This window comes from Mustela erminea, chromosome 1, assembly GCF_009829155.1.
Source record: "Mustela erminea isolate mMusErm1 chromosome 1, mMusErm1.Pri, whole genome shotgun sequence".
In the NCBI taxonomy this organism is placed as follows: Eukaryota; Metazoa; Chordata; class Mammalia; order Carnivora; family Mustelidae; genus Mustela; species Mustela erminea.
Genome location: NC_045614.1, coordinates 87,319,122 through 87,345,132, shown reverse-complemented (window position 1 = coordinate 87,345,132; position 26,011 = coordinate 87,319,122). Strand labels below are relative to the sequence as shown.

At 46.0% G+C, this 26,011-nt stretch overlaps 1 protein-coding gene across 2 annotated transcripts in view; it reads left to right on the top strand.

Moving 5' to 3' along the window:
* GALNT15 (polypeptide N-acetylgalactosaminyltransferase 15) overlaps positions 1-21,200 on the top strand; it is a 42,512-nt gene extending 21,312 nt beyond the window's left edge. Inside the window, exons 4-10 of one of the 2 annotated variants that reach the window (XM_032332429.1) lie at positions 3,631-3,798; positions 6,042-6,159; positions 8,176-8,370; positions 10,969-11,100; positions 11,458-11,562; positions 16,761-16,904; positions 19,178-21,200. In XM_032332429.1, coding sequence (XP_032188320.1) covers positions 3,631-3,798; positions 6,042-6,159; positions 8,176-8,370; positions 10,969-11,100; positions 11,458-11,562; positions 16,761-16,904; positions 19,178-19,321 — 1,006 coding nt within the window. In that variant the 3' untranslated portion in view covers positions 19,322-21,200. The remainder of the gene's footprint in view (positions 1-3,630; positions 3,799-6,041; positions 6,160-8,175; positions 8,371-10,968; positions 11,101-11,457; positions 11,563-16,760; positions 16,905-19,177) is intronic. The other variant, XM_032332440.1, reaches the window with a different exon arrangement.
* Positions 21,201-26,011: the final 4,811 nt, after the last annotated feature.

Here is a 26,011-nt window from a genome sequence, read left to right as displayed (position 1 = left end):
GGCAGTGCACAACCCACATAACTGTACATAGCAGCAGACAGAGTTGCTCAAAGAGCATTTTTTAGAGCAGTGTTGGAGGTGCTGATTGGTAGTTGGTTTCCGGGTAAAGTAACAAAGATGAAGATCAGGGGTAGCTGTTATTCCAGCTGCCAGCTGTCAACTGCCTTCTGCTAACTGTCAGCTCTAATAGCCAAGCCATGGAGTGAGAGTCATGGTGCTAGAAAAATGAAGGTTTCCAGTGGGAAAGAGGCAGTCCTTTGTGAAGTGCTGAAAGACAACATCCCCTGAGGGGCGATACCGGCTCCACAGGCTGTCCAAGCTGTTTTCCCCTTGAATTTGATCTGGTCCTGTATCTTAGAGACATCTAGTTCATGAGGTCACATAGTGTTCAGCTAAGGCTGAGGTTGCTCAATGGGGAGAAGCAAGGTAGGACAGGGAACAGACCACCTCCCGTCACCCGCCCTGCAAGGGGTTAAATGATGGAAAGCAGTCTGAGGAATCCCATGTGAATGTGTATGCGTGCATGTGTGTGTGTGTGTGTGTGTGTGTGTGTGTGTGGCGAGGAGCAACAGGGGGACCAAGCTACCTCCAGCCCACAAAGGGAGCAGCCTTCTTTTGGTCTCCTGCCCCAGGGAAACTCTCCAGCCTCATCCTACCGCACTCCCTTCAACATGACAAAGTCCTGAAACGGCTGACTCTCGAGTCTTGAGGGCATGCTTGAGAAGCAAGAGCTCTAGGATTAGAGCATTCAGAGACTTTTGCATCTTGATATAAGATACTTTCCGCAACACCAAGAATTTGTGTGAACTTCCAAAACGACTTTAGATATCACAGAGCAGGAGGAACAGGGAGCTGCAGGAGTAAGAAGAGGGATGAGGTAAGTTAGGGCTGATGAGTAGCCTAGGTCCGGTTGGTAAGGTTGAAGCCACAGCTACCTTTTGAACACTTGGCCAGTGGTCTATTAGCTGAGCTCATGTTCTGCAGTCAGCCAGTCTTTGCAGACAGCTCTACAACCCCTGTTTGTCTTTGGAAACCCAGCTGCCTGACTCCCTGGAGCTTAGAAAAGCTTAAGAGAGAATCAACCTTGTACTTGCCTGAGAGTTAAAAATCAATTTGCAAGACAGAATGAAGGTGTAAGCAGACACTTCTACCTCCTTCCAAGTCAAACAGGGCAGCATTGCTATTTTGCTTTAAATGTATTCCAAGAACACCAGACACATCTGTAGGTATGGAACCCGAAACTAAATATAAGACTGTTTGGGTTTTTTAAATCACTATTTTTGAGTCACGAGACTGCAGTTACTCCCTAATTCAGCCGTGGCTAAGCAGCTGCTATCCTCTTTGTCTCTATCCAAAAGGCACTCAGAGTGTGTCCTGATTCTTCACTTAGGTGTCTCGTTAAAACAGAAGGAAAGGGAGATCTCAGACAGAAAAAGATAGCATTGGATATTTGGGGTGATATGGTTATCAACCATGATTTTTGCATAGGACTCTGAGCTTCCAGCAAGACAGAGCAAATAGAGAAACCTGACAATATTCTAGAGTTCCCATTTTCTGGTCAAAAGTAATGTACAGCTTTGTCAGGAAGGACACAACTCAAAGATCTAAGACCAGCTAGTTGTTTGGATGCTTGGATGCAATGTCCTTTCCTATCCCGCTGTGATTACTAAGATGGCACGAATTTGATGGGATTCTTCAGGATTCAGTCACGTGTCTTCCCTGGCTCTTGACTCTGAAATTCCACAAAACGCTTTGCCAGTAGCCAAATCCATCCCATCTGCTCAGTTCACTCCCCAGTAAGTGGGAACTTGGGAGGGGGGCTGGGTGTCCTCCTTTTTCCTTTGATCTTGCTTCTCCGTTTTCTCAGATCAATTCAGGATGCCAGAAGTAGAGGGGACCCAGACGGATTAAGTTTCCTTTACCTTCCAGAGGGAAGAGTGTGAAAAGGGCAGGAAAATCATATTGGGATCTTTGTTCTAAATATAAACCCCATGACTCTTCTGTCACTGTCAGCCACTTAAGGACAGATAATTGAGGCCTAGGACCAGCCTAGCCCTCTCCATGTAGCCTGGGCTACTCCAGCCTGGCCATCTGTGAGATGGAAGGAATAGAGATGGAAATCGATAGAAGTATAAACAGTGTGGGGGGCATCTCTCTGCCAGGAATCTCTCTTCTCTTCGAATGAGAACTTCCAGCACCCCCTGAGTTCAGGCCTGATCCACTTTATGGCATAGAGTTTAACTTATTTTATTTGAGAGAGAGAGAGAGAGCGAGCGAACAGGGGGGAAGCGGAGGGGCACAGGGAAAGGGAGAGAAAGAGAATTTTAAGCAGGCTCCTGGGTCAGTGCAGAGCCCAATGCGGGGCTTGATCTCAGGACCAACCCTGAGATCATGACCCAAGCCAAAATCAAGAGTTGGAGGCTTAACTGATGGAGCCACTCGGACACACCATGGCATAGATTTTAGAAGTAAGAGTCATGAGAGGCCAGAAAAAAATGTGACTCGGATATTGGCTAGGAGGAGATCAGCTCCTGGTATACCTAATAAATGACCTGTTTGGTTAAAATGTGAGGTTTCTGACCTGTATCATTTCCCCCATCACCCTTTCTGAAGTCATACCCCAGGCCGTGCAAGCAAAGCAAAACAAGCAACGACAACAGCACAAAAGGGGTAAAATCCAGTCACCAACAGCATCAGTAAGTGGGTAAGCAGGCAAGCCTCGACTTGGGACTGCGGTCGGTTGGCCGGTAGACGCTGCATGCTCATACAGGTGCCTTTACACCAGGGACACTGCTGGAGCTTGGCGGTCCTCATTCCTCACGCCCATCAAGTTGTCTGATACAGGGAGGAACAGGAACTGGATCCTAGAGCAGGGACCCGTGAACCTTCCGAAATTGTGCATCATATTTTGGATATGTGCATGTGATTATTTTTCTGAAGAGGAGTCCATAGTTTTCCCCTGATTCTCAAAGGGATCAAAGGCCCCCAAAGAAAGCAAAAGCCGTAGTCTCAGGACGTTACAGCTGAGAAAGGCGTCTATGGGAAGTGGTTCAAATTCCCATTCTACAACTGAAGACACTGAGGCCCAGACACATGCAGCAGAGCTGAGCCTAGAACCCCACTCTCTTGTCCTTTGCTGCTGTCAACAGAGGTTTTTCAAAAAAGAAAGAGGCAGGCATGCTCTTTACTTAAATGGTTTCCTGATTCCTTATGGAAAAACATACATAGAACATACATAGAACAGTGCTGTCTAATGGAAATATGATAAGCCATGTACATAATTTAAATGTTTCTAAGAGTCATATTACCAAAACAAAAAGAAACAGATGCAATTAATGTTAGTAATATATTTTAGTAAGCCCCCTATATCCAAAATGTTATCATTTCAACATGTAATCAATGTCAAAATTACTGAGATTTCTACATCTTTTTTTCATACTAAGTCTTCTAAACCCAGGGTGTTTTTTGTACTTACACCACATCTCAATTCAGACGGGCCATGTTTTAGGTGCCCGCCAGCCCCATGGGGCTCCTGACTGCCATGTTTCACAGCATGGGTGTAGATTACACGTCTATCCCCCAGCAAGTGAACGGTTTGTATCCCTTATTTGATTCCACAATTCTTTCCAGGAGCCTAGTGGTGTCTCCTGTCATAGATGTAATTGACTGGAAGACTTTCCAGTATTACCCCTCCAAGGACCTGCAGCGTGGGGTGTTGGACTGGAAGCTGGATTTCCACTGGGAGCCTCTGCCGGAGCGAGACAGGAAGGCCCTCCAGTCCCCCATCAGCCCCATCAGGTGAGGCTCTTCACAACCTGTTTCTCCTTTGCTTCCTCAGGAAGAACTCGGCAGCCAAACTGCTTGGGATCAAATCCTGGCCCCACAAGTTTCCCAGCAAGTTACTCAATCTGTGCCTCAGTTTCCTCATCAATGAATTGGGGATAACAGGGTTGTTGTGAAGATTGAAAGAGTCACTATGCAAAAAGCATGGAGAGAGTACTGGGTGCTCAACCGTTGGTGTTACTATTAGTATATTCTTATGGGAATGGGGTCCAGCTTAAGCTCTTTCAGGTGGTTTCTTCAGTGGATGTCTCCATTTGGGGCAGTGAGAGAACCCGAGCTGGAATCCTCACCTAACTTTTCCTCCCCAGGTAACACTGGATTTCCCTAACCTCAGGTGCTTTCTTGCTAAAGAAAGACTCAATCAGGTGAATGCTAAGAAAACCTAACTCTCAAAATATATCAAATTTTATGTGTTGTTTGCTTTGGTGTTGGGGCATGTTTGGGTTTTGGACAAGTATTCTATTTAAGATGTTCTAGGTATCTTCTTTTGCATAACAAACCACCCAAACTTGGTGCTGTAGAACAACAACAGTTTTATTAAGCTCACAGATTCTGGGGGTCAGGAATTATGAAAGAGAGCACTAGGGTTGGTGGTCTCTGCTGCATGGTATCCAAGACGGCAGGAAATGGCTCAAGATGGCAGTGGGGGTGGGATGCCAATGACTGGCCATCAGCTGGGACCCCCACGGGCATTTACCCAATCCCTCCAGCAGGCCACTGCACCTGGGGCTTGCTGGATGATGACACTGGGTTCTGCGACAAAGTATTCCAAGATGGCCAAGTGAAGCAAGCTGTATCCCCCTCTCCCTTTAAAAAAACAATTTGTTGAGGTGACTTTCACATACCACAAATGAGCCATTTAAATACGAACAATCCTGCAGCAAGTAGCCCAAGTTTTGAACCACCACCTCATTCTAGTGCCGAAAACATTTCCATCACTGTAAAGTAGATTCCCGTACCTATTAAGTGGTTTTCTCCGCCCCCTCCTCCCCTCAGTGCCTGGCAACCACTGTCTGTCTCTATGTATAGATCTATTCTGGATACGGCATATAAATGGAATCATATGATGTGTGACCTTTCCTGTCTCCTTTCACTCAGTATAATGTTTTAGAGGATGTATCCCCTTCTCTCACCAAGCCTCAGAAGCCACCCAGGGTCACTTCCAGAAAAATTACAGGCCCACCTAGGTTCAAGGGAAGGAAACATAGACCCTACCCCTCACGTCAATGTCCCACAGGTGGGACATTGGAATCCTGTGGTGTTCACCTCAGGCAGTTGACCTCCATAGCCATGGTCCATCTCCATCATACACGGCCCAACGCCTACCAGTTATCCAGCTGGCTTCTGAATGCCTAGTACAGGGACACAGAATAAAGGCATTAGGCCCAAATAGGCCTTACCAAGGGTCTGCCCAAGGGAGTAGGACTCTAACAGAAGTTTGATAAGCCACAAGCTTAGAAGTGAAAAAAAAAAAAAAAGGTCTTTATTTTCTAATAACTGGACTTAGGTCATGTCTATCTTAACCCCCTTTGCACCTAACAGCAGAAAACTTCTATGCAAGTTAGTCAAATTCCATGACAGCTTAGTGACCTCATACTCAAATCTCTCATCTAGGCTTGTCCCCTCTCCCTGTCTCCCTGAAGTTGATTTTGAGCTCCAGACTTCCGCGGGGGGTACAGTATCGGTGTGGGGAGGGAGTGTCCCACCTTGGGCTCAAGCTATCCAGCATCAGTTTTCACCACGATGCACTTTCACTGGTCATGGCCTCTGGCCAGAGGTTGGCACACCCGGCCCCCAGCGGCCTGCGCCCTCCTCTCAGTATCTGCCCAAGTCCCACTTTGGGACGTGGGAAGAAAAATCCTGACTGTTTCTCTTTGTGCAGGCCTAGTGCTACCTGTCTTAGCATATATTATGCAAACCAAGACCTTCTTCCCAAAGGTCTCTCTAGAGGCACTCAAGCCAGAGGTCAGGGGAGCCTTGGGTACAGCCCCATGGCCCTCCCTTTAGGAGGTATAAAGGGCCCAGGCAACTGTAGCTCCCTTCTCATAAAATGCTGGGATTTTTGACGTGGTTGCTTGGCTCGAGGTCTATCTGGGCCCGTAGCCCACTCTCTTGGCCACTAGAGCTCCCGCAGGGTAAACCTTCCTGATACGCTCGGGGTTCTGAACTGCCGTCTGTTCCATTTTCTCTCTGCCCAGGAGCCCCGTGGTGCCCAGCGGGGTTGTGGCCATCGACAGACATTACTTCCAAAACACTGGAGCGTATGACCCTCTCATGTCTCTGCAGGGTGGCGAAAACCTCGAGCTTTCTCTCAAGGTATGTCCTGGACCACGGGAGGAGCCAGAGGCTCTATTGAGTAGTGGGTAAGGCCCCACGTTGGGGGCAGCCATTAGAAAATGCTCCTGGTCAGGTCAAAGGCTGCAGGCAAAGTATAAAATCATGAAATGGAGTATGTCAAATCTCCCCTTCCCATCTGTCTCATGCCCTACCTAGACTGTGCCCCCAGCTTCTCTCATGAAGCCAGCTAGGAAACCTGCCTGTAGGAAAGGGCACGGTATCAGCCAAGAATACTGTCACGCAGGGATTCCCATACATTCTCTTTGCGCGGCCCCGTCATTATTCGCAGCACCCATAGGCCCAAACCACACCAGAAAGTTCTGTGCCCTAAGTACAGTGGTCCCTTATCCGTGGTTTCATTTGCCTGTGGTCAGCCATGATCAGAAGCAGACGTCCTTCTGAGGTATCGTGAGGTTGGTGGTAGCCGAACACCAGGTCACAGTGTCTGCCACATTTCTCTCATTCCATCTCATCACAGGGACATTTTATCATCTTGTGGCATCACAAGAAGGGCGGGTACCCTATAAGAAGATATTTTGAAAGGGGCACCTGAGTGGCTCAGTTGGTTGAGCATCTGCCTTCGGCTCAGGTCATGATTACAGGGTCCTGGGATCGAGTCGTGCATCAGGCTCCCTGCTCAGAGGAGAACCTATATCTCCTTCTCCTGCTGCCCCTGCTTGTGCTTGTGCTTTCTCTAATCTCTCTCTCTCAACTTCACTCTCTGTCAAATAAATATCAAATAAAATCTTTAAAAAAAAAAAAGAGGAAGATATTTTGAGAGAAAGACACAACATTCATGTAACTTTTATTACAGTATGTCATTATATTGTTCTATTTTATTAGTAATTGTTAATCTCCTTCTGTGCCTAATTTATAAATGAAGCTTTATCACGGGTATGTATGTATGTATGTCTAAGAAAAGACATAGTATACAGAGAGTCCAGAACTATCAGTGATTTCAGGCATCTACAACGGGTCTTGAACATATCTCCCATGGATAAGAGGAAACTACTGTAGCTCCAAAAAATAAGTATTTGTCCTAAAAATTCAGCACCCATTGGGCACCACACAGCTCCTCGAACCTCAGAATCAGATCAGACCCGACCACCCTCATTTCCTGCTCCATGTCAATTTTAACACAATACTGGCTTTTTCATCACAGCAACCACTGAAAGCCAAACCTAGTAGAGATGTTTATTATACAAAGTGCAGCCATCTAATGTTGAAACCATGAATTACCTCAAGCTTGTCGTTTGCAGAACATCTGACAGATGTCACTACATTTCTCTCAAATATTTAAAATACCCCCTTGAGGCCCTTTGAAGTTGCTGGGGCACCCTGGGGGTACCTTGGCATACAGTTTGGGAACCCCATCTTTGTTCCAGTTCATATGCTGCCTATGCTAGGAAAGGTTTTGTTTTTCCTCTTTATCCCTAAGAATGACATGAAAAGCTTCCTGCCAAATGAATTCCAGGCCTGTGGAAATAGGCAGGAAGGTTAGTGGAGAATAGTGAGAACCTTCTTGAAAAAGGGGAGACTGATTATGTTTAAGGAAAGCTTGCTTTGATCTCCACATAAATGGCTCTGGTGCCTTTGCAACAGGAGACATCACAAGCTTTGAGAAATTCTCTGATCACTAAGGACTCCTTATTCCCTGAGGAAGGAGCTTTGGGGAACAGAGACACTAAGCCACATGTCTAGCAGCTCTAAATGTGTGGGTGTGCTTTAGGGGAAGGACATGTTCAGGTTGCTCTGTGGATGTGGTGCCCTTACTCCACTGGCTCTGTCTCAGGACAGCTGGACCCGTTCTTCCCACCCTTTCTCTCCCCAGCCCAGAACTCCCAGACCCAGAAACTGTGTGGCACCCCAAGGACTAGAATTCTCTTTCCCGTTTCGTACTCCTGATTTCTTGTGCATTTTGCCAGCCCCTGGATCCTTCACTTCCCGTGAACGTGGAATAGTGTTCAGATGTTTATTTTTCTCCTTTTCTGGCAGGTCTGGCTCTGTGGTGGCTCTGTTGAAATCCTCCCCTGCTCTAGGGTGGGACACATCTACCGGAATCGGGAAACCCACTCCCCCGTTGATCAGGAGGCCACTCTGAGGAACAAGGTTCGCATTGCTGAGACTTGGCTGGGCTCTTTCAAAGAGACCTTCTATAAGCACAGCCCAGAGGCCCTCTCCTTGAGCAAGGTAAGGAGAGATCCTGGCAGGGGCTTCTGGACCTCTCCCTCTAGGCTGGAAGGGAAAATAAAAGCTTTTGGCCTGTGCTTCCCTTAAGTTGCCCCTCTTAAGGGGCTCTTCAACCAGGCAGGGCTGTCCGTCTCTCCCAAGCATCTCTTCCAGGCATCAGAGTCTCCCAGCTGGTCTTGGCCTAGAGCCCACCAGGAGAGATGTCGGTGGGATGACATCTATGGGAAATGGCATAGGACATATGGGAGCAGAGGACAGATTGGGCAGGAAAGAAGCAGTAACAGGTCTCAGAGGGCCCTTTCATCCTGGACAAAGTGCTCAAGGCTATGAAATTATCCAAGACAAGAAACAAATAAAGTATAAAAATAAACAGAAAAGATCTAAAACAAGTCACAGAAAAATTAAAATTTAAACATTTAATTAAATGTCCATAAGTAGTGCTTTTTCAACTGCCATTCAGCTCGATTCTTGTGGCTGACACATACATACTATTCGACATGAGATGCGCGTTCCCACTGATGTTTGCTATGCTGGGAGTAGGGGCTCCAAAGGTAAGATTTGGAACCACAAACGTCTTGGACCTACAAAGGTCTTGGGATAATTCCCACAAGCTTCTTGCCAGCCTACACTGTTGGGTGTTCTCTATTCTCTGAGCCACAGATCTCCCCATCTGTTCATCTGATGACTTTCACAAGGACAATGCCACCTCCTACTGGTAAATGAGAAGAACTTTTTTGTTCTTCTCCCCTGTTGAGCATTCCTATTAATTCCTGTTTTGGAAATGTCCTGTTGCTGACGTCAGTGTCGAGATGTTAAGAATATCACTGCCTCCCTTAAGGCAGAGGCATTTACTTTAAATTTAAATAATTAAAAATTAATTTCGCTCTACAATTTCTATCCTTCCTTCCCCTCTCCCACTCCACCTGCAAAACCCTCATGTGGATTTTGAGATGCAGAAATTCTGGGCACCCAAAACACAAGGCCAGGGTTTCACTATTGGAAGAGTTAATATTGTCTTGTTTTTTCCTCTCAGGCAAGGTTGTACAGAAGGACAAGTTCATTGTCAGATGCCTCCTCACTGGAGGTCAGACAAGGACAGGGTAGATTTGCCAGTTTGTTTCATTACCAGGAAAGGTGAAGGGAATGGGATGTGCATGAAGGAATGTTCCTGCTCTGGGAGCAAAATCCAGCCCTAAGGCATGGCTGGCGGGGTCTTAAGCAAACACTCAGAATGCCAAGAAATGATAAAAAACTTACACTAATTTCCTAGAGGAAAGAGTAATAGATCTCTTTGGTTAATGGTAGGTACAAATGCTGAATGAGCAAGACATTCCTGCCTCAGAGAAGTTGTTCTCAGACTTCCTGTGGCTGAAACTCACCAGGAGAGATGATTAAAATGCAGATTCCTGGAGTGCTGCCCCTACCTACTGAATCATAATGTTGGGCGTAGGGCCAAGGAATCTGCATTTTTAACAACCTCCTTGGGCATTTCTGAGCCAGGTGCTCGGGATCGCAATTTGAGGAGCATATCGAGAGCATTTCAGCATGGAGGATTCAGGCCTTACTCCTTCCAACATTTCCATCTGAGGAGTAAAAGAAGGAGGAAGCTGAATCAAACCAAACTCACGTCATACAGTCTGTTAGCCTAGTGTCTAGTTGGCAGCCTAGAGACCATCAAGCTGGAACTCTGAAATGGACTTCTTATTCCAGGCCTCTCTCCTTTCTTCTCCTCACCCCAGGAAATATTCGCTCTCTCTCTCTTTTATTAAGTAGGCTCCATGCCAAAGTGGGGCTTGAACTCATGACCCTGAGATTAAGACCCGAGCCGAGATCAAGAGTTGGATGCTTAACCAACTGAGCCACTCGGGTGCCCCCCCACTTTTGTTTTGTTTTTGATCTTTCTAACCACTCTTTAGCACCCCTGTCTTCCCTAAACCAGGACTTAGTACCAAATGTATGGGCAGGTTTTCTCAGATCTTATCAATATAGCCAAATAGGTAAATTTATACTAAAGTGTTAAGGACTTACCCGATAACCATCCCAGGACAATTATATTATAAAGGAAAATCTCAAGGAAAGCGGATAGCATCACCCAAAGGAATGATTCATTAATGGAAGAGATTGGGCACTTGGAGGGGAAGAAAAGTAAACTTGTCTTGTCTCCACCGCACCCCGCAATTTCCCAGCTTATTTCATCTGAGTGGCCTTTGGGCCATTTCCTGCCTCCATAAGGCTCATTCTAGTGCTGCACCACACCAGCAAAGCCCCACCATTTTGCCAGCTTCCACAGAAAAGTCCTTAGAGCTCCGGCATAATGGTCTCTGTTGATCGAAAATGTGAGGGATTATGGGGAGGGAGTGACTTCACACCCACATTGCTGGTTCCACAACTCTCTTTAGGGAGCATCCATCCTATTCTGTCCCTTTTAAACCTCTTCTTCCAACACATGAGCTTCCCCCTTGTCTGCAGTCCTGGGGATCCATGGCCTTGGTTCCCTCTCTCTGTCCCACTTCCTCAGTCACCTCTGTCCTTCCCCCATGCATGAATGGTGGCGGACAGCCGGCTTCTTCCCCGTCTCACTGCCCTTGTCTTTCTCAGACCGAGAAGCCAGACTGCACAGAACGCCTACAGCTGCAAAGGAGGCTGGGCTGTCGAATGTTCCACTGGTTTCTGGCCAACATCTACCCTGAGCTGTACCCATCGGAGTGCAGGCCCAGGTTCTCTGGAAAGGCAAGGCCTGACCTGGGGAAGATGAACAGGAAGGAGAGGGGGTGGGCAGCCTCCCAAGACAGAAACTGAACCCTGGCCACACAGTCCCAAAGTCCATGGGGCCCCAGAGGCTTTCGTGCCTGCCCTGAGGGAGGTGACTGGTTGCCATGAAACCTGTCCCAGGGTCCTTCTTTGTGACAGATGTGGCCTGCCTCCTGTCCCTTGGGATTAGAGGCTTCAGCTTGACGTTGCTCATTTTGGGTCTGAACCTGACCCCATGAGCTACACTGGGGAGAGAGAGGAGAGGAATGGCGCCTGACAGAGGGTGTCTTTACAGTGGACGTCGGGGTTCACTTCTGTATGGGTGTCCACTTTCAGCTCCACAACACTGGACTTGGCTTCTGTGTAGACTGCCAGGCGGAAGGGGACATCCTGGGCTGCGCCATGAGGCTAGCTCCTTGCAGTGACAGCCGGCAGCAGCAGGTGGGTAATCAGAATTCTCAGTGTCACAGCAAGGGCTGACCTGAGAATGTCAGGAAGCTCCTCGCTTCCCTTTGGGGCACCTCCTTTCAGTGGTCCCATGTCTCCTGCTCCTCTGACTTGTCTGACTCTGCCCACTCTGCCCCCAGGCACAAGCACAAACACGGGCCATCATCAGAGAAGACACGTATCTGGGGTTGGGGGAAACGGAGACTATCTGGTCGATGTTTTTATCAAGCAGATGAGGAAACTGAGGCTCAGGGAGTTACCTGAGCCTGGGGTTACAAACTCAGATATGCCCAGGGTCACGCAGGGAAAGGGGGTGAGCACAGTGAGCTGAGTGGAGGCTGCTGGGCCTGAGGAGCTCATGCCCATTTGAAAGCACGTGGTACCCGCCCCCCAGACTCACAGATGTCTTCTCTTCAGTATGAAAGTGGGCTCAACATATGAGATCACATCCATTTTTTTTAAGATTTATTTACTTATTTATTTATTTATCAGAGAGAGAGAGAGCAAGTACAGGCTGGGGGAGCAGCAGGCAGAGGCAGAAGGAGAAGCAGGCTTCCCCCCTCGCAGGGAGCCTGTTGTGGGACTTGATCCTAGGACCCTGGGATCATGACCTGAGCCAAAGGCAGATGCTTAACCAACTGAGCCATCCAGGTGTCCCACCCCCCAATTTTTTTTTTTTTAAGAATTTATTTATTTGACAGAGAGTGAGAAAAGGAGAGAGAGCACAAGTGAGGGGAGCAGCAGAAAGAGAGGGGGAAGCAGGCTCCCTGCTGCGGGACTCGACCCCAGGATCCTGAGATCATGACCCGAGCCGAAGGCAGAGGCTTAACCCACTGAGCCACCCAGGTGCCCCCCACCCCCAAAATTTAAAAGACATTTGAAACCCAGGGTTTATGGAAAATCACCTCATTTAAATTACACATCTATAATCAGAGGTCAAAGAAAACCACCACGTGCACATACATTTCCCCCGGGACATGGGCAGAAACATGTGGACCAGCCAGAGATCTTCAGCCAACTAGGACCAGAGACGGGGAAAGGAGGTCACCCGAGTGGGCTGTGCAGACACAGAAGCACTGAGGAGGCGAGGGGAGCCCAGAAAGTGTTCTCCATTTGCAGTGGTGCCTCAAAGCCATGACTCAAGGTTATAGGCTTTTCTCAGTCCCCTGATTCTGAGGCCTCCCACGCAGGTGTGCTGTGGCTTTGGGAATGTAATGTGGCTCTGTGGTAGCCAGAGTGCACAAAGGGGGGATTTTTAGGGCACCACAGGAGCACGGTGTGTGTGTGTGTCTGTCTTTCTGTGTGGGTGTCTCTGCACACGTGTGTGTGCATACGCATGTGTCTGTGTGTCTGTGTGAAGCGGAGAAGGAGGGCTGATTTGGGGGCAGACAGGCCTCATGGCCTCAGGTGACCATCTGCTCCACTTGCCAGAGGAAGGCTTACACACAGATGGAGCCATTGGCTCCTGGGTTCAGCACTGGCCTCATTCAGGACATTTCCCAAGCACAGAGCAATTTAGTCTGTGAAATGCCTCCCACAGGGAGGAAGCCTTTTCCTGCATGCTCAGAAGGAAAGCAGAGGGTACAAATGTCCCTCAGGAGCAGAGGGGTATAACACAGGAGCTCTTCGGGGATGCCCAGGTTGGTAGGGCCCCTCTCCAATGCAGTGCTCTGATACCTTGTTTGGGGAGGGGACAAGAGGCTTCAGTGAAGACAGAAAAAATGCATGACTTTCCCCCGAGGCCCCACTCTGCAGCACAGCTGGCCCTGGCAGGACCTGACAAAGATGGGGCTGAATTGGCAACAGCTGAAGCTTATGGCCCAAAGGGCAGCTGAAGAGAAAGGCTGAACATGCCCAAAAGGCACCCTGCCACAGGGAGAGGCCCCTACCGGAGCCAGAGCTCCTGCTCTTGGATAGAGATGGCTCACCACAGGGCAGACTGTCTGAAATCAACACTGAGAAATCCAGGTGGTGCCTGGTTAAAATCTAGGCCTAGTAAGGGTGGGTCAGTCCAGTGGCTTGTCCATTCCCTACCTGTGGTTCTTAACCTTTTTAGGTCATATATGGCGGTTGCCCCATGGGGGCAGATCAACCCTTGACTCCGAATCTGGTTCAGATCTGGAGACTGATGACTGCACACATGCAATAGGAGAGAATGGAAAGCATCATGAACCATCTCAGGGAGAGCAGGGCAGGCTCCCAGGCAGGTGGCAACTGGCTTTGGCGCTTATGTGGTCGGGGGATGGGCCAGGTGAGTGTTCCCAGGTCCAGCGGGGCTGACCTGGTTTGAACTTCCTGCCAGCACCAAAGAAGAAAGGACTGGAATTTCTTTTCTTTTTTTTTTTAAAGAAAAAAATTTTTTTAAGATTTTATTTATTTGACAGACAGAGATCACAATTAGGCAGAGAGGCAGGTGGGAGTGGGGGAGGGGAGCAGGCTCCCCGCTGAGCAGAGAGCCTGATGTGGGGCTCCAGCCTAGGACCCTGGGATCATGACCAGAGCTGAAGGCAGAGGCTTTAACCCACTGAGCCACCCAGGTGCCCCAGGACTGGGATTTCTTATGAGCTTGCCCTGAAGTGCAGGAAGGGGATAAGGCGAAGGGGGTGGAGCTTGAAATCTCAGAGGTCAGACATCACACATGGAGTCAGAATCTTTATTATAAGTCACATGGTTCCTGTAAGAAGGTGATGAATTCTAAGGACAATTTTCCAGAAAAAAACACATATAAGCACATCTGGACAAAATTTTTAAAAATTATCAGGGTTCATGGATCTCTTGAAGCCCCTATGGTCCATGGGCTCTAAAACCCCTGGTTCGTAACCTCCAGAAGCTAAAGGAAGGAGTCAAAGTGAAGAACCATGTCTCCTCTTGCGGCGCCCCAGAGGCTGATAAACTTCATGCCCGCTATTGCCTGAAGAGAGAAGAAGGTAACTAAGTCAGGGAAAGGCTCTAGATGCTGCAGGGTCATTCCAGCACCCATGTAGGCCTCTTGGTTATTGGAAAGGTCTCTTTGTATCTTATGGTATAGATGCTTCTCAAATTTCTATCACAGAATAACTTCCCAAGGTGTTGGGAAACCTCAGTGATGCTAGCTGAGGGTTGGTGGGGCCACTCATTTCACAACTTGGATGAACCTAGAAAGCCTAGATTTCCCCCAAATCTCTTTCAGCCTGTGACAGGGACCTTTGCTTTAAGGCCTCTGTTAAAAATAAACAACAAAGTGCAAGTTGATTATTGATCAAATGGGTCAAGTAAGGCCCCAAGAACCTGGGAGCAAACTCCAGAACATGTCTTGGAGGGTCTGGAGTCCAGCCCTGCAGGGAGGACCCATGAAGCCAGGCTTGGCAGTGTGGGCCCTGGGATCCCGGAGGAAGGCCTGCACCAGGAGGGCACATGTGGAACCAGGTGCTCAGGATCCACGTGGACTCTTTCAGTTTTGCCCTTTACCAGTGTTCCAGAACATACCAAAATGCATTCACTCCTGGTAGAGGGGAGGAGGACATAGATATAAAGCTAAGTGAGGAAGCCATGTGATGTGGTAGAAACAGCTCACCACTTTCTAGCTGCATGACATCAGAAGCCTTCTTAACACCTCCGAGTCTTGGTTTCCTCTTCTGCAGTTGGGAATCATGCAGTCTCCCGTGTGCCACCAGAATGTTCACTTTTGTGAGGGTTCTGATTCTTGGTGGGGAAGAGGGGACTAACAAGGACTTGATATGTAGCAAAGTCATGAGCTAGATAAGCTGAGAGCCCTTCTCCTCAAAACACTTAGATATGCCATATAAAAATTAAGAAGAAATACATACCTAGCTGAATTTGTAACAAAGGGGCCAAAAATCAGAAGGCAACTGAAAATGGAGCCGTATGGCATTGGCCAAGCTCCCTGCCTGAGGTGAGGGAAACTGGGGAATCCAAAGTCATTAGTTACATGTAAGAGTAGTTAATGAGAGCCTACCTACAGCCTGTGACAGAAGAGAAGTTAATGAAACATCCCATAAAGCCAACTTTGACCTTCAAAGAGTAACCTATCTGCCAAAAGTTTGACTAGAAAAATCCGCCCATTGCCCCAGGAAGATGACAAGGAAATTTGTCTGTCTCCACAGGGGCTTTGTATAAGAAAAAGGAATTAAAAAAAAATTTCTTTTAACCACAAATCTGCATCTAATTTGGGTTTAGGGTTCAAATTTATGTGTGGTATGGGGATCCTTAAGCAGGACTGGCTACCTAATTCGTGGGTCCCAGTGCAAAATGAAAATGTGGGGTCCTTCATTCAACAATTATTAAGAATTTCAAGATAGTAACAACAGAACAGTAAACCAAGTATATTAAACCCAAAACATTGAACTCTTCTAGGCATGAGGCCCCACATGAATGCACAGATCGCTTTGTCTCCCAGCCACAAAATTAATATAAAAAATCATTCAGGCTGCACCTGGCCAGAACAGAAAATGGTTTTGTTAGGAAAGTGCACTCCAGCTGGGCCACACAGGCTTCCTACAGTTAAAGCCCCTCTGCAAAGACAGGCACATCCAATACTATGAAACATGGGAAGATGGGCCGCCTGGGTGGCTCAGTGGGTTAAGCCACTGCCTTCGCTCAGGTCATGGTTTCAGGGTCCTGGGATCAAGGCCCGCATAAGGTCTCTGCTTGGCAGGGAGCCTGCTCCCCCGCTCAACCTCGGCCCACCGCCTGCCTCTCTGCCTACTTGTGATTTCTGTCAAATACATAATATCTTAAAAAAAAAAAAAATGGGAGGACAAAATGACCATGAGCAAGAGTCAGCAGATGCAACAGACAGCAGGAGAATTAGTTACAGGCCAGGTCAGATCTCTCCAGAAAGAGATCCCCTTGGGCCCCAAGAGTGTTCCTCATCTGCTCCTCTCCCAGAGCACTCCCACAACACACAGAATTCTTTATGGCATCATCCGTGATGCAGGAAATAGAATAATGGGAACACATGCCAAAACATAAAAATACGAATGCAACAGCAGGTGGCATGTGGAGATTTCAGAGGCCAAGTGTAGTCTAGCATTGTATGTTTAGATTCGACTATGAGATATGGTATTGCTGACCCTCGTAGAATCTAAAGATTACCCCTGGACCTCAGCCCTATGGTGAGCTCTTCTTCCTGCATCTCCAGCTTTGGAGAAGATCTCATTCTAGCTATGCTAATGACCATTCCCCTGTCCCAGCACCTCAAGCACACCAGCAGGAAGGGGATCCACTTTGGCAGCCCACAGCATCTGTGTTTTGCTGTCAGGCAAGAGCAGGTGATTCTTCAGAACTGCACGGAGGAAGGCCCTGATATCCATCAACAGTACTGGGACTTCCAAGAGGTATGTAATCTGTTCAGGAAGCGTGCAGCAGTGTCTCCAGCTGGGACGGTGTCCCAGGGTCTTCCAAGAGGTCAAATACTACCAACCAGCCAGTGCCCCTGCTATTGAACTTAGTGACTTAGCATTAAGTCCTCAGGGAGAAGTAAAGCCAACCTTGCAGCAAAGTTGGATCACCAGTACCTTGACGTGTACTGATTTGGCACATCTCTGTAAAGCTCTGACTGTAACCATGGCAGACAGAGGAGATAGTCCCTTTTTGAAGTTTCTTAGTTCAGGTCACCAGTAAGACCACGGAGCGTGTTACAGAAGCAGTCAGCTACCTCAATGATGTGGTTTTAGGAATGATAGAATGACCCTTCTTTCTCTTTTGGTGACAAGTGAACCTAAAACTCAGGACTCACACATGCTCAAAGACATCTTAGAAACCAAGTTAAGGTCCATTATGAATGATCATAAAGGATCATTCTAACCAAGTCCTGTGGATAAGATATGTTTTTAAAAGAGCATTTTAAAATAATAAGGAAAAGATTAGCGAGTAAGATTCATCCAGTATAATTCAGACATTAAAAACTAAGACTTTAAAATTTAAAGTATTGTCGTTCAGCCATAGAAAGGAATGAAGTACTGTTCATAGTAGCACTATTTATAGTATCCAAGAGGTAGAAGCAACCCAAGCATTCAATGATGGATGAATGGATAAACAAAATGTGGTAGACATATAATAGAATACTATTCAACCTTAAAAGGAAAGGAAATTCTGTCACATGCCACAGCATGGATGAACCTGGAGGACATCACTCTAAGTAAAATAAATGTGTCACAAAGAACAAATGCAGTATAATTCCACCCACATAAGGTATCAAAAGTAGTCAAATTCATAAAAACAGAAAGTAAAATAGTGGTTACCAGGGGCTGGCGGGGGGAGGGGAGAGTTGTTTAATAGGTACAGAGTTTCAGTCTTGAAAGATGAAAAAGTTCTGAATATCTGTTTCACAACAATGTGAATATACTTAACACTACTAAACTTTACCCTTAAAAATGGTTAAGATGGTAACTTTTATATTATTTGTTTTTACCACAATGAAAAGAAAAAAAAAGAAATTAGATGTATTTATGCTACAACATGGATGACCCTTGAAGATATCATGCAGTGAAAGAAGCCAATCACAAAAGGCCATGTATTCTATGACTTCATTTATAGGATATGTCTGGAATAGACAAATCCATTAATACAGAAAGCAAATTAGTGATTTCCAGGAGCTAGGAGGAGGGAGGGGCAGGAAGTTATTGTTAATGGATAGTGGGTTTCTTTTTACACTGAGGATTGCATACACTGTGCGTATACTAAAAGCCATCAAGTTGTATACTTGAAAAGAGGGAATATTGTGATTTGTAAATTTTATCTAAAAAAAAACAACAACAACAAACACACAAATGGCAGCCTTGTTGGTTAAATGTTTAACATTTCAACAAGAAATATTTTTTTGTTGTTGTTGAAAAAGGGATGGCTGGATTCAATATCAAATCTGGTGGATTTTGAGTAGGAAGCAGCCATCAGCCTCCAAACCTGACTGACTGGCCCTCTGTGTATCCTTGAGCTTTACTCTCTACTGCAACCTGGTGGCAGAAGTGCTAAATTGCAGGATTCACAAGGGGCAGAGATCAAACCAAAAAAACTTTTTTAAAAGATTTTATTTATTTATTTGACAGAGAAAGAGACTACAAGTAGGCAGAGAGGTAGGCAGAGGGAGGCTCCCTGCTGAGCAGAGAGCCCAATGCAGGGTTCAGTCCCAAGACCCTGAGATCATGACCTGAGCTGAAGGCAGAGGCTTAACCCACTGAGCCACCCAGGCACCCCCAAACTAAATGTTTTTGAAAACAAAAATGTACAAGTACAGTGATAACAGTGAATGTCACCAGTAAGGTATAAAGACTAAACATGCTCTACATACTGGCATGCTACCAACCAGAACTCTCCAAAATAGTACAATTATATAATCTCAATAAAGATAATTTAATTAATGATCTCAAGCTTCCAAATGATATTTTTATTTAGGGCTACCTAAATTATATTTTATATTAACCAACATACTGCAGTTCCTTACCAGGCCAGTTTGCACCACCTCTATGAGTCTCATAATGATTAGCACAAAGCTTAGGAATATCTTTTGCTGACTGATTGCTGGGAACTGACATTTTTTTCTTCTTCTTCTTCTTCTCCTTCTTTTTTCTTTTCTTTTTTTTTTCCTTTCCTCCCACCCCCCCCTTTTCAGAATGGAATGATTGTCCACATTCTTTCTGGGAAATGCATGGAAGCTGTGGTGCAGGAAAACAGTAAAGATTTGTACCTGCGCCAATGTGATGGAAAAGCCAGCCAGCTGTGGCGATTTGACAACGTCAGCAGTGTGGATAAATGATGAATGCCTGTGTCAGAGGGAATAGAGAAGTTTAGTCATCACAATTCGGCCCCAAGAGAGCTACAAGAGCATGTATATTTCATGAAGCAGATCCTTTTGTGTTTATACTCCTGGTGATAGTACAGAAGAAAGCTCTGTGAATGAATATAGAAAGTCTTTCCTTCTTGCACCTTATTGCATTGACTTCTGGCTGTTTTAGAAAAAGAAAACAGAGGATTCATTGTCTCATTGTCTTCATCACTGGTAGATGGTCATTACATAGTACATAAGATTTTTTTTTTTCTATTGAGCACTTGATAATTGCTTTTATCTCTCATAAAGGAAAGAGGCATAAACAGTCTCAGGCAACACCCCCAAGGATACATAAATCCAATCGATAAATGTTTTGCAAATAGCGTTACTTTGGATCATCTGTGTAGCCAACAATGAAAAAGTGTGATGAGGTTGTAAAGGCCTGAAGTTTCCAGAACTTTGGATTAAGCTCATTAGGACAAATTCCATGTTCACTGGCTAAGCCATAGAAGAAGGAAGAGAAGCCACTGAGCAAAGAATTGGGTTGAAGAGAGATGGGAGACCTTTGACTTAATTTTCCAGCTCAGCCTGGCAGCTGGAAAGAGCCAGCGGACCTGGAATAGGATGTTTTCATGTAAATGAGAATTTCCTCCATACTTTCTACCTCCATTCACCCTGCCCTATCCCTTCTTTACCTTGGTTAACCCCAACCAGAATCTTATGCAATGTATTTCTCTTTAGTCGTTGGTATTGGAAGGGTCAGCTCAGACTGAGCGTTCCCAATAACGAAGTTGAGAAACTCTCCTGATGCCTGGTTATAGGGTTTGCATGGATTGGATCAGAAATAGCAACCTCCCCAAAAGGCAAGCCTGCTAGAAGGGAAATGCCTGCATTTGAGCCAAAATTCATATGAAAGGAACCAGAGTTGGGTATTAATGTCCATTAGGACTGACGTGGCCATTTCCTAGTCTGGGACCCCCTTATATGCCTGCAGGATGAATGTTCACAGCTGGGCGAGGAACATGCCTCCAGTATAGCAGATCCAGTGCTAGCAAGACCTGAATGGCTCTCCTTGCTGTGACCTGGCCTACCTAGTTCGGCCATAAGGAGCTGTTGAGTGGGCTTAGTTCTGCTGTTAGGAAGACACCATTTATGCCTATTTCTCTTCTGAGGAGAGTTTGCTCTCCCTAGGCTCAGCTTAGAAACCTCCCTTCAAAGATCTTGATCTCCTCTGGGCTATCTCAGAAGTCAGTGTGTTTCAAATAAGAAAAACTAGGTAGGACGTGAGGGTTTCTAAACAATGCCTATTATAATTATGTATTCTTTTTCCATCAGCTTAAGTCAATGGCCCACTGCATTTCTCCTTCCTCAGAATGCACTCCAGATTTGTGCTGTCCACAGTAACCATTAGCCGCATGTGGCTATTTAAATGTAAATTCATTAAAAATAAAAAAAAAAAATTAGACTCAGTTCTTCAGTTGTACTGGTCACATGTCTAGGGCTTAATAGCTGCCCATGCCTAGTGGCTACTGTACTGGAGAGCACAGACACAGAACATTCTATCATGGCAGATAGTTCTATTGGATAGTGCTGATCTGGATAGACTGATCATCCCATTGAGAGAAGAGATTTTAGCCACTGTCTTCTTCCTTCAGACATGTCTATATTTAAAACAAATTCCTCTAACATCCTGAGGCTGAGATGGAGCTAAAAATTCTCAGACAGCAACCTTGTAAATGGTATTAATAATTGCAAACTAAAAATTAAACAAGACCTCTATTTTTTTAAATGAACTTAATTATTGGCATTGTGAGTATTTGAAGTTGCTGGAATAAATTAATATAATTAAATAAAAGGCTGAATTCAATTGTCTGAGTTGTGTTTGACAGTAATTATCAAAAGGACCCAGATGGCTTATTGCTTAATTGGTTGAATAAAGCAAGAATGTGGGGTTCCTTGCTTCCTTAACCATCCCCGTGATTTATTACTTTATTATAGAAATGGCTGTCAACTCAGTCCCTAGCTGGTACTTACAAATCCTTAATTTAAACAAAACAGATGTCTCCATTTAGTTCAAAAAGACATTCAACCTTCTCCTCATAGTGTAACCAAGTGTTCAAATTCTGTTTTCTGTGGACTCTGCTTTGATTTTATCCACAACAATCATTTTAAAAGTAGAGAAACCTGGCAGTTGAAAGATTTGATTCCCAAGAATTTGATCTTCACTTTTATGATTGGACTTTATTGTTCATGAGTAAGGAGTAAGAGATCGATGGAACATCTTGACTGTATTCAGGTTGATGGTTCTGTTTTGTTCTTGAGGTCTTGTAGATCCCTGTCCTCAGAGTCCATGAGACAGGCCATAATATTTTGGCTCAATCCAGTGCTCCTCAAATTTCACTGTATTCACAGATCACGTGGGGATTATATTAAGACTCAGATTCTAATTTGGTAGGTCTGGGGTGGGACCTGAGATTCTGCCTTCCTAATGAGCTCCCAGGGGATGCTGATGCTGGTCTGTAGGCCACTTTCTGAGCAGTGAACAGCAGTCTGTTGCTACTTGGAACTAAGAGAGTGGCCACCAGACCAGTTCTTGGACTACTTATTCTTTGCTTCTCATCAAGCTCTGTTTGAATCCACATGGCAGGATGATTTGCTCCTGTATGATATAAGACAACACATCTTGCTCAGTATAATTCCTTTTTCTCTCTCCATCAACACTTTTCCTCTTTTCTTATTCTGTCTACTAGTTCTATTCTTTCAGCCAGGAGAGTTCTTTTCCTTTCTTGTTATTTTTGCTGCTTGGCCTGTGGTCATGTTATGATCTCCTCACTTTTCTTATCTTGTCCTCAGCTTCCCTCTTTTTTTATCTCTGATCAAGGCTGCTTTTCCAGCATCCATGGTCTTGTGACAGCTTTTCTCTCACTCTCCCTTTCCTCTCTCAGGCCTTCTATGCCCTTCCATCACCAAGTCCAACTGACCAATCTTGATGGAGTGAACACCATCAGTTTCTCCAAAGGATTTTTGGAGCACTGAGCATACCAATTAATTGTTGGATTTTTTAGTTCTTCTCAGCCCTAGCTTCTCTCCAAGAAGAATCCAGAGTATGGAGGAGTAGACATATCATTTCACATGGACATGAGATGACTGGGCTACTAAAGGACCTACTGCTGGTCATGGAAATACAGCCCTTGTCTTGAGGAGGCGGCTGGGGTCTGGCAGGCAGGTAGCCCTATATAGAGGACCCACAGAGAGGAAGATGTAGGGGACCCTTGGGAGATGGTCCAGGACCTGTGACCTCTGAATACAGCCACATCTAATAGCCAGACATAAGATTAGATGACCAGAAAGCAAATCCTGCCAAAGCCCAAAATTTGATTCTCTCAATCCTTAAGTCACACAATAAAGGTAAAGCACAACTAACCAAGATGGAGATGCCAGATTCACCCTTTGACATTGGAGTCTCTGGTGTTCACACAGAGTATTCTGGCCCGACCCACCTCCCTCCTGTCTTACAGCTTCAGGGAGCTCCTGAAGAACTTCCAACCAGCAGTATCTGCATTTCTTTGCTTAAGGGTTTTTCCTAAAGCTGAAGAAGTCCGCTTTATGATGTGGGGCAGAGCAGAAAGTCACCCCCAAGGAGCAGCCCTCAATCAATGATTGCCGAGAGTATAGATACCTCAGTTCCCTCACTGCTCCAGTAGGTTCAGGCTGAGGTACAAATTCCACACTATTTCCCAGAGCCTGCTGTGGGATTACACTCCAATCATCCAGAGCTCTGGCTGGCTTGATAATACATCTTCAATTGGCTACATTCCTTTCCTATCCCATCCCCCACTGGTGCTTCCCAATCTCACCTTCCAGGTAAACCACTTACACTCAAATCCTTACTTCAGTGTCTCTTAATGGCAAACCTGCCTTCACATACATGGCCTGGCCCTCAAAAATCTTCCAGCTGAGGGAGTTATTCTGCTCATTAAATGGCAGTCCTGATCAGTTGTCCCACCCCATCAGATGCCCCACTCCCCTGAGCTGAACTTATTCCACTGAAATGTAAGACCAGAGAATGGATCTCTAGGCAGCTGCGTCTCAGGAAGGGAGAGACTGAGGGAGCAATATGCACAGACTTTATCCCAAATATTCAATAATATTAGACATCCTTCCTCCCTGAGGAAGAATGAGTGAGGGGGTAGAGAGAGGCCACAAGTATTCTCCTAATTGATATCCTTCCTTGTAGAAACCTGAAGCCTGAGGGAGCCTAGGTTCCCCCTGAATATCTCTCTCTCTCTCTCTCTCTCTCTCTCTCTCTCTCACACACACACACACACACACACACTTTTCCCTTTCATATATAGTTCTTGTCCAATAACTTGTACATATCAGTGTAAGAGGATGTACAGGTAGGTATACCATGTAAGTTAGGAGCGGAGAGCACGGTTGTTCTCCACAACCAAGTGTGGGGACTCCGATATAAGGTGGGTATTGAGGAAGAGGTGGGCCAGACAATATGGTAAAGTCCTGAAGAGCAAGATGATGTGGAGATCTTTCCAGTGGGGGCAGAAGGGGTTGCCAGAGGGATTTTTCAGAGTTAGGTGACTAGTTCACACTACAAAGGTGTTTCCTTATATTCACCAGACACTTATGGCCGTGACTTATGTACTGACTTGTGTGCTGTGTTGGAGGGTGTAAATCAAGGAACAGGGCTGAGCTCCCTGTCCAGGACAGAGAAGGAAGAGAGAGCCTGTGCGGGTTGGATAGATCGATACCAGTGAGACTAGGCATTCAGTGGGAGCAGGGTAACATTGGTGTATAGACAAACTGACACAAGTTCTTGCTGCCACATCATGTCAATAAGGATGAATTCACTGAAGCAAGATCGTATGTTAAAATTATATTAGGCTATGGACCAGAGCAGGGATCAGCAAACTTTTTCTATACCGGGCAAGACAATACATATTTTTAGCTTTGTGGGCTCTTTGGTCTCCGTCACAACTACTCACATCTGCCACTGTAACACAGAAGCAGCCATGGACAATAGTAAACAAAAGAGTATGGCTGTGTTCCAATCAAACTTCATTTTTGAAAACAGAGTTAGCCCACAACCCTAGTTTGCCACCCCCCCCTCCCCGGGGAGTAGAGTTTTTGACCCAGCTGCAGAAGGAGATAAATCACAGATTTTAAAAAACAGAAAAATAGTACCAAAGAAATTGTAAGTATCCCTGAAAAATATAAAAACAAAGTATTTCTGTACTATAAATAACAAAAAAGCAAAGAAAAACAGACCAGTATAGCACATTCCCAGTGTAAGCAGACTTCGGTCCTTTTTAGAAAGAAATAGGAATAAACAAATAAATCTCTTTTTCTTCATCAAAATATAAAACATTGACACTCAGCCCATAGTCCTCTTTCCTTTGGGGACATACGGACTCCAGAGGCCTTTGTTGTTATCGACAGTTGGGCGGACCAAGCCTTCTTAGTGAGTCCGCAGGCTGCAGTGAGACCAGCAACATGGGAGGGAGGGCTGCTAAGAAGCCTTTCAGCCAAGCCGGGGGGATGACACTGTGCTAACAGATAAAATTTGTCACCGTAGTTTTCCTTACTGTGGTGAAGCTGCTCACAGAGGGAAACACTTATCCTCCCTCCCTTTCCTCCCACAGTTCTCTCTTGCAATTGGGATTTTTTTTTTAAGATTTTATTTATTTATTCGACAGACAGAGATCACAAGTAGGCAGAGAGGCAGGCAGAGAGAGAGCGGGAAGCAGGCTCCCTGCTGAGCAGAGAGCCCAATGCTGGGCTTGATCTCAGGACCCTGGAATCATGACCTGAGCCAAAGGTAGAGGCTCAACCCACTGAGCCACCCAGGTGCCCCTGCAATTGGGATTTGAAGACAGTCAGGCACCAGTTCTCATGTGGGCAAAAGTGATGACCTCTTTGTATTTATAAAAACCCTCATCCCTGACATCCAAGTTCACCAGGCTTCAAAACACAAACAGCGAAAGTCAAGTGGAGCCAAGGGATTTCCAAAAGCTTGGCTTGAGGCCAAGGGTGTACCAGGCCAACAAGTCTCACTCCTTGTGCTCCTAAGCCAGCATAGGCCTGTAACACATGCTTAGAGGCCAGACGCAGGGGCACCTTCTGACCCTTATAATCTATGTTTGGGGCTGCTGGTCCATCATGCCCCTTCAAGTGTCAATGTTGGCACATCCAAGACTGGCTCCAGATTATTTTTAAAAAGCCTAGGATGCTTTCCCTTCTCCAGTATCACAGACAGGGCCCGAGCTGTCCGAGCCCATCTCAACCTTGCAACCTGTAGAGAGATATCTACTCTCCCCCCTGCTGATGCCACCTGTCATTGCCCCGTGAGCCTTCACCATGCACAAGGGACAGATGACTCCATAGCTCAGGTTGCCCAGATGGAAGCCACAGTTGAAGGCTGTTGACTTCTTTTTTGGGGAGATCCTGTTTTTTCCCCCGTGTTCATCAGATGCTTAAAGTAATGGAAGAATGAGAAGTCCTGTTCTTATTATTCATTGGGAACATCATTTTCTTCTTCAGTCAACTCTTTGCAAATATCCTTGACCACTCTCCAGGGGAAGTCTTCACACATAGCCCTAGGAAGTGGGTTGGTTTGCATGGTGGTAGAGCCCCCACTGACTCCCTAAGGTTCCAGCTCTGTGC